The 9,325-nt window shown below is 40.9% G+C and overlaps 1 protein-coding gene across 2 annotated transcripts in view; it reads left to right on the top strand.

The window, feature by feature from the left end:
• The first annotated feature begins 1,587 nt into the window (after positions 1-1,587).
• Positions 1,588-9,325, top strand: part of LOC121283381 (BICD family-like cargo adapter 1) — a 41,987-nt gene continuing 34,249 nt past the window's right edge. For both annotated transcript variants that reach the window (XM_041197899.1, XM_041197898.1), the window contains exons 1-2: positions 1,588-2,129; positions 6,944-7,159. In XM_041197899.1, the coding sequence (XP_041053833.1) occupies positions 1,884-2,129; positions 6,944-7,159 (462 nt within the window). In that variant the 5' untranslated portion in view covers positions 1,588-1,883. The remainder of the gene's footprint in view (positions 2,130-6,943; positions 7,160-9,325) is intronic.

The following is a 9,325-nucleotide window of genomic DNA, read 5'->3' as shown; positions in this document are numbered from 1 at the left end:
ATGGGGCAGAGAGATTCAGGGAAGGAAATCCAAAGTTTAGAGCCTTGTTTACAATATTAGAGGCTGCAGATAGAGTCATGGCATCATTGCGGCACAGAAAGAGACCATTCTGTCTGAGTCCTTGCCAGCTCCCTGTAGAGCATGCCAGACAATTCCATTTTCCCCACTCTATCACCTCATCCCTGCAAGTTAATTTCCTTCAAGCAGCCATCCAATTTCCTTTTGAAATCATCTATTGTCACCACTTCCATCACCCTCATAAGTAGTGAGCTCCATGTCATTACCACCCTGTGTAAGAAACAGTTCTTCCTCATATCCCTCCTGTATCCTTTGCCTAAAATCTTACATCTGTGCCTCCTTGAAACATCAACTAATGGGAACAGTTTTCCTTTGTCTACCTTAGCTAAACCTGTCATAGGGCAAAATTTTTACCTCGGTGGGCTGGTGCACATCTGACCTGCTCGAGTGTAAAATAACGCGCGCTGACGTCGGGCGAGTGTCCCGACATCAACGCACAGCTGCGCGATATTTCGGTTGGCGGGTGTGTGCCAGAGTCAGCAGCGCGCCCGCCAACAATTAAAAGGCCTGTTAAGGACATTAACAATATAATTAAAATAAATTTTTTGCTGCCGTCCATCCTTACAGTTGGTGGGCAGGTGAAAAGGCCAAGTGGCCTTTGCACTTTTTAGGAAATCTTACCCAAGGGCAAGATGAGGCTTCCTAAAGCAAATAAAAATAAAAATTTCAAAACTTAATTAATAACATGAACCTGCTCATGTGACAGAGTCACATGAGGGGACATGTTTTATAACATTTTTAATTTCTTTATTTTTTTCTAAAACCCTTTCATCTGCCTGGGGCAGCTCTGTGCCTCAGGGAGATTATCAAGCCTGCATGCGCGAAGTTTGCGCTCACCCCGTTCTGCCTCCTTCCCCCATCCGCTCGCGTTTCACGCTGGGCAGGCCTTAATTGGCCCCCGCCAACGTGAAATCACCTCCCAGCCTCGATCACGGGCGGTGACTAGCTTCCCGACCACCCCTGCCAACCCCTGCTGAGCTGCCCGACGAAGGCAAAGTTCTGCCCATAACCTCCTACACTTCGAACAGATCTGCCCTCAATCTCTTTAGCTCCAAGGAGAGCAACCCCAGCTTCTCCGATCTAACCTTGGAGCTAAAATTCCTCATCCCTGGAACCATTCCGGTAAATCTCCTCTGCACTCGCTCAAGGGGATCCTCAGGTGTCAGATGTATGAGTTTCAGAAGTGGATAGACAGGAGGTGGGAAATGTTCGAGAGATGGAAGTTGGTGCGGAGAGGATTTTGATAGCGAGTGGTCTAATTCATTCCTTATCCATGCCGGTCGATGTCTTGTGGAGTTGTGTTTTTTTATCTGATTTGAAACCGGATAAGACTCAGTCACTGTGTTTGGACTCGGTCACTTTATTTTGGACGCTATCTAGGCGTGTCTGGACTTCAGATTCATTTCAAAGGTTTAATGCGCTTGTGTTGCCCCAGGTGACTGACAGCTCCCCGGAGTCCCCGATGTGATTCGTTTCTTTCAGTTACTCCCACTAACGCGGAACTCCCATTGAAAGGTGCGGGGATTTGATGCTGGATGCAGCCGCTGGATTGACCTCATCCTCTCATATACCCTCCATCTCTCACTTCACCATCTGTCTCCTCAGGGGAAGACGCCGAATCGGCGACGCTCATTTCCATCGTGTGCTGCTCTATAAAGACCAAAGCCCAAACATCCCACAGCCTGGGACAGCCGGGACCGAACAACCCTGGTCTCTCCGCAAACTTTGAGGGAACTTGGAGCGGTTCCTGGTGCACCAGTTTCCGGCTTCGCTGGGAGGCTCAGGAGAGTGGCCGCTTGCTCTGTATGAGCACTGGGACTGGGGGTTTGGAGATGAAATCTCCTCTGGAGGAGGATTTATTCCCGTTCACTCGGGACCATGTTGGGGACGTCTCCGCTTTTGTGGAGCCCGCTGAGCTGCTGTCTCTCCTCAGGCAGAGGGAGAAAGAGGTGCATGTGGCGGCAGAGCTGGGAAAGGCTCTCCTCTCAGAGAACCAGGACCTGAAGAGGGAAAACGATAAACTACAGGAGGAATTCACTCAGAAACTGGAGGTGAGTGCCCGGGAAAGGGACATATCAGTGGGAAGGTTATCACCTATATTTCTATATATATATATATATATATCACTCAACCTGGCTCGAATAATTCTTCCTATTCTCTACCCATTTCTAATAAAACATTACTTCCTTGGCAGGCGAAAGTCTATATACCTGCGTTATAGAAGCACTGTGTGAATATATATAAATATCTCCCAGACTCTCATCCTTTTGTCAGGTAGTATTCTTAACGATCCCTCTATATTTTGTACAATCAGCAATGCGATTCATTATGAAAGTTACGCAGCATTTGGAGGTAGTCGCTTTGGTACCAACTTGATGATTTATAGGGGCTTTAACTGATCAATAAGCCACCTCTAACTCCCTCGCCTCGCCAAAAGCGATAGGTGTCTCAGTCACTTTTTTTTTGCCTCCAAGGGGATGAAGTGAGTGCAGATCTCAGCGTTCGGGCGAGCCGATGAGCAGTGAAAGGGGTTTGACGTTAGCAGGTTAATTGAGTTGAGTTGTCACAGAAATCAAAAGCAGCTGCCTGAATCTGCTGTCAAGCCCAGCGAGTCTCCAAGAGAAACACGGCAACTTCAATCGAGCGGCTTACTGACAAAAGGAACTGTTGGTGAAAAGCTTTTGAGGAGGCATGGATGGACCCACTGGCCAAGTGCATCCTTCTCTCTGAGGATGGTGCAAAGTCCACGTTGGGCCGAATGGCCTCCTTCTGCGCTGTAATCAGATGTTAGCCCTTCATCTCACAAGGATTAACACCCAGATACCATCAACCTGCTCTGTATCCTCAATATTTACCATTTTAGTTTTAGATTTCCAACCATCAGTTGTTCACCATCTTTTCTTGGTTAGACTTGTAAAAAAAAAACTTGATAAAAATGTCTTTGGAGAATAGGAAGAAATATATTTTCTCTGTCCCAGTGAAAGGCATGAAGGTGATCATGAAATCCAACGGGAGAACTGGGAGCATTGGGCACTCAGCATTTTGATTTGACAATAGGTGATGTGTAGAGTGGAAGCATTAGCAAAAGGCTAGTTGTTTAGTTTATGTGCATTTAAAAAAAAACATTTTTTTCCATATTGAATTTAGAATAATTAACAATCAAAATAACTAATACTTTTAGTCAGCTACAAAATTCTGTTTTTGTGGTTAAATCTTGTTTAAAACAAGCACTCTGTGCTGATATTTTTGGGATATTTTTTGAGACAGTGCTCCTCATGTGGTCATTAGATTAATGGCCTGATGGAACAACTATCAACAAAATACCACCAGTATTCTGAACAACACAACATGGGGATGGACACTGTAACATTAGTTGTATTTGATGTGTGGAGTAAAACAAGAGCAGCCACAAATTAAAATACAATGCCATCACCCATACAACATAATGCATATAAGTCTTCTAGTGGCTATCCTCTGTGTTCTGTCAATATCTCCTTGATTGTTGAAACAATATGAGAAACAACTACAATGAAAAGAGGCATAGCAAACTCTAGTTTAGATGAAACTGGGTAAAACTGCTCAGGTCTTAGAAGAGAAATTATTTACCCCCCTCCCCCAAACAAAAAAAATGGGAGCAAGGGCAAGCCATTCTGCTGCTTGAACCTATTCCGCCAGAAGTTGCTGCAACCACTTCCAAGGCCTTTGCAGCTTTCCCAGCTACATTTAAATCAGGGGAAATGATGTTAGTGGTGAGTATTAGGCTAATTGGAAGTGATACCCAGGTTTCCATTGCTACTAGCATGCACATTTCATGGAAAATCATTTCACAGCAGCTAGTTTACCACTAGGGTTAACTTTCATGTGGCTTATTTTACTTCATCTTCCTCTGAATGAGAGCTAGGAAGAGGCGGTGGGCAAATGGAATAGTTGCAGTTTCAAATTGCTGCACTGGCTGTCACATATAATGAAGTTGATTTGTAGCTGGCCTTTGTAGTATATTCCTCTTCCTGGGAGATTGGAATGTCTTAAAATGGGAACGCACTGATTATATCACCATACCTGAGGCATAGCTTTTGTTGGTTGGCCTGAGGGGCCACGGGGAAGTCGAAGTCTGTCTGATGAAGTCTGCAAGCAGCCTCAATAAAGAAATAGTGAACAACTTAGTTATCTAACTTTTGGACATTCAAATATAAGAATTGTTTGAAGTAAAAGGGCCATTAGGTCCCACAAGTCCACCCATTTTTCCTAGATTTCCTCACTGCTTATCATACCCCTCTATCCCTTATCTCCAGAAAAAAGATCAATTATTAATATATTTGGATCTTGTCTTTTTCACATTTCAGGATTTTTGACTAACTTTTCACAGAAAGGAACTGGAGAAAATGAATTACTTTTAAGTGATTTTTTAAAAAAGTAAGCATTTTCTTACAAGTTTAAAAAGATGACACAAATATGTGATTTAAATTGGCAATGAGTGAAACATTGATGTTGTTTCCCATGGGGGAAACAATTTGTTATCCCATGACGAAAATCAATAAACACATCACACACATTGTTTGGGGAAGTCTCTGGTACATTCTGGTAATGAAGAGAAAAAGGAAATAAAAAGATGGAGATGCAATCTATCAGTGAGATCCAGCAGAAGCTGTAATGTTAACTAGATTTTAAACACAAAGCTGTGAGTTCAGAATTTGGCCAGGTTCAGAAGGGAAATGCAGAATGTAGTTAAGAGTCCTTTTGTTTAAGTGAAGTTAGGTGACTTACTGATGTGGAGTGGGGTAGCATGTTTATTATTTTTGTATTATTATGCAATGACAAATTGTTCTATTTGAACTAAAAGAATCTGATCATTACTGTTGTTCCATATGTTCACACTGTAAAATAAAGCACCTTAAACTTTGTACTTGGCATCTTCTAATCAAGTGTTTCCTTGGTCCATCTTCAAAGTGTTTGGAGAGACACAAGTTGGAAGACATAAATATAAAGGTCAGACTACAAAATGATATTATTGTTTCATCCTTTGATCATATTATAATATAGTCAGATATTGGAGAGGATGGGCACACCCCTAAATGTAAGATGCTCAGACGGGTTATAGGAGTGAATATTACGACTGTACCCAACAGAATAGCTCAGAAAAGACCATAATCTTGTAAGGATCCATCTCTGGTAACATCTTGCATAACTCTTATCCTTTATGTAATTTACCTTCTTACTCCTAACTTGCTTATTTTGAACTGGTGTCCCTGGGATAGGAACTGTTCCTCATCAATGCCTGAATTGGTTTCATCAGCCCCCTTTATAACCTGGAGAATGTCAATTAGTTCATCAAAGAAATAAATCCTGACTTCCTAAGCCTTTTCTGGGAATATCCACAGTTTGAACCTAACCAGTAGTTTTTTTTATGAAATTTCAATTGGAAGTCTAAGAAAACCAATATACTACCAGGGCTCCAAGAATTAAATTATGAAGAGAGAATACTTAAAATACATTTGCATTCCCTGGAATATAGGAGGCCAAGAGATGATTTGATATTTAGGTTAGATGAAGAAAAACTTTTTCTGCTGGAAAATTGTGAAGAGGACATAACCTTAAAATTAGAGCCAGGTCATTCAGAAGAGAACTGAAGAAACACATCTTTTCACAAATGGTAGGAGAAGTGTGGAATTTGCTCCTGCTAAAAGCAGTAGATGCTAGCTGAACTAATAATTTAAAATCTGAAATTGATAAATTTTTGCTAGCCAAGGGTCTTAAAGGTTATGGAGCCAAGGTAGACAGAAGGAGTTAAGATACAGATCAGCCATGATTTCACTGAATTATGGAACAGACTGGAGGTTCAATGGTTTACCCCTGTTCCTATACTCCTAAACCAGATTATAGGTTTCCAATAGTTCATTTAGGTTGCAGCTTCCTCACAAAAAAGTCTGGGAGGTTTGTCATGCACAATCTTCCCATCCCAAAGCCATATTGGCTATTGTTTACTCATTTATTATTATACAAATAATCTTCAAGTTTCATCCTCATAACTGATCCATCACTTTACCTAGAATTGAAGTAAGTCTAATGGTAATAATCTAGTAAGTACAGCTGCATTACTAATACATGCTATATTGCCCGGGCTTTGGGTAAATGAATGGATGGTTACATACACTTCAGGTGAAAACGTGCATTACCAGATGAACACAGTAAAAGGCCAGAATGTTTAAAAGGCAATGATTCATTCCCAGCTGTAGTTCTGTGTGTGGTTAGGCACAACATACAATGCAGTGCAAACCCTCTAAGCTGATCCTTAGTGCCAAAGGTTGAATGATGATGAAAGGCAGGTGCAATTTGTTTTTTGGAATCTGGATAGGAGGCATCTGAGAGATAATCTTACAGGTATATAACATGATTAAGAAATGTAAAAGGTAAATCCAGATTTAAATTGCAAGAATAGGACAAGGTTCATATTAATAAAAGAGATTTCAATGACTGATATAAGGAAACTCTTCACACAAAGAACAATCACTACTTGGAGCAGGCATCCAGATACAATAGTTGGCCCTGAAATGATTTTTAAAAATGGATACTGAAAAGGTAGGACAATATGGCCTTTCTGGATAGATGAGTTATGATGGGCCAAATTGCTCTCTTTGTCGGTAATTATCTCATAATTAATAATGATCAGTAAGAATAGAAATTCATGTTCACAGTTTATTCACATGATCACTTATTGTTCTTGGGAAAGTAATTCCTAGTAACTAATATGAATATTATAAAATGCATTCTTTCAGTACCAATTCTTGTATCTAATATGTGATGTCAGTAATAATGTAATGTTATGCCATTTGCTTAAACCTCCACATTGTGAAAATATTTCCTTCAGGAACTGGAACAGGAGAAATATGCATCACATCTGAAGCATGAGGGGAAGAAGAGTGAGTGGGAGGCTCAAGTAGCAGAACTGGAAAGTGATGTGCAACGGTTACAGCTAGAGCTCCAGAAGCAGCAACAATACCTACGAGAAGTTGAGAAGGTCAAAATGGACATGGAATGCAATCTAAGTGAACAAAATCAGAGACTAGTGGAGCAACTGAAGAAAGTAAGACTAGGAAGCATTTAGCAGGAGTCTTTTTATCTACAAGTTAACTATAATGATTTTGAGCAACCAGTTTTTAAGTGATTTAAGTTGGGCGCTGGGCTGGGCTAGATGGGATGTTTTGGGGAAAGATATACCTCATCTTTGTCTCTCTTTGTTTTTCTGATCCTTCCTAAAACTGAGTATATCTCCATCACAGTGGATATGCTGTGGCTCTAAGGCAGACATGCCTAAGGCCTTCTGGTCAACCCTTAGGCATGGAATAACAATGCAGGTCTATGACTTGCTGCCAGCAACAGTAAATGGAATGACATGGCCAGGATGGATTGGAAAAGTCACCACAAACAGAGGACATTTATCAGCAGTATAGCTAGCAGCACATGGTTACAAATAATCTTCAAGTTTGGTTCTCATAACTGATCCATCACTTTTATCTAGAGTTGAAGTAAGTCCAATGGTAATAATCTAGTAAGTACTGCTGCATTACTAGTACATGCTATATTACCTGGGCTTTGGGTGAATGAATGAGTGGTTACTTTCACTTCAGGTGAAAATGTGCATTACCAGATGAACAGTAAAAGGCTAGGGTGTTTTAAAAGGCATTGTTTCATTCCCAGCTGTAGTTCTGTGTGCGGTTTGGCATAACATGCAGTGCAGAGCAAAACCTCAAAGCTGATCCTTCGTGATGGTGGGAACCTTTCCAGTCCATCCTGACCATGTCATTTCATTTACTGTTGCTGGCAGCAAGCCATAGACCTGCATTATTACACCATGCCTAAGGGTTGACCAGAAGGCATTGGGTCTTTCCATGCTTCCCTTAGAGCTATCTTAGGGCAGAGTCAAGACTGAGGTCTATTGTCAGATTTCTATGAAATAAACACCTAAGATAAACAAAAAAGGCACAGGTAGGGAGGATAAGCAACAAGATTCAATCTTGTGATAATGAGATTTGTTAGCCACTGAGTGAAAGAGTCTTGGCATTTTTTCAAGGGTTAGGAGTGGAATAGTCAATTTTATTCATTTTTCTGTGAACTATATTTTTAATAAATCCTTCTATCCAAGGGCTGAGTGAAGCTCACTAAATAATCTTGCTGCACATGTGTCCAAAGCAGAAGGACTACTTGATATCCAGCCTGCAAATAAGTATTCAGGTTTAAATAAGCCTTCAAAGAGTGTTATTCTAGTGAGTAGTTCAAGGAATGATTCAAACATAGGAATAGGCATAGGCCATTCAGCCCTTCAGGTCTGTTTCACTACTCAAGTCTGACCTGTATCTTAAAGCAATTTACCAACTCTTGAACCATATCCCCTGACACCCTTACCTTCCAAAAATCTACCCACCTCTGTAATGAAAATTTTAATTGACCCAGCAGGCATTATTTTTTGTGGGACATTTCAACTAGCCTTTATGTGAAAAAGTGTTTTCTAATAGTGGTTGCATTTAACTCCAGTAATCTAACTTGATTATTATGTGTATCCAAATTAAAGCTTATCTAAGTATTACGTTTACTAACAAAATATCTCATGCCATTATTGGGGCTAGCTGAAACAAATCTCTTCTGGTTGCAAAGACCATTAAATGACCAGCTGCAATTTTCTTTCTTTTGAATTTTGTATTTGATCTTAAAGAGCTTAAAATAACTGAATTAACAGTGCAACCTGTTCATATTTCAGAACTTCAATGCATTTGCCTTCTCTCAAGTGTTTCAACTAACTCAAAAATCAAGTTTTAGCCATGTCTTTGTAATCTATAGATTCACTATGCCAGTGTTCCCCTGTCCAACTTCCCATCTTCATTCTCTGTAAACTTCAGCTCATCCAAAACTGTACTGCCCGTACCCTATCTTACACCAAACCCTGCTCATCTATCAGCCCTGTCCTACATTGGCTTCTGGTCCTTCTGCCTTTACATTTAAAATTCTCATCTTTGTATTTAAGTCCCTTCGTGGCCTGACCTTCCATATCTCCTTTAGTAACCCAACACCCTCAGGGCCCTCTGTTCCACCAAATCTCTCTGCCCCTTCACCCTATCGTTACTGTCCAATCTTTCGCCATCTGAGGCCAAGCTCACTCCCTCCCTAAACCCATCTGCATTTGCCTCCCCTTTAAGATGCTCCCTGAATCCACCTCCTTGACCAAATTTGTGGTCACCTCTCCTAATATCGCCCT

This window comes from Carcharodon carcharias, chromosome 10, assembly GCF_017639515.1.
Source record: "Carcharodon carcharias isolate sCarCar2 chromosome 10, sCarCar2.pri, whole genome shotgun sequence".
Taxonomy (NCBI): domain Eukaryota; kingdom Metazoa; phylum Chordata; class Chondrichthyes; order Lamniformes; family Lamnidae; genus Carcharodon; species Carcharodon carcharias.
This window is presented reverse-complemented; position numbering and strand designations above follow the sequence as displayed.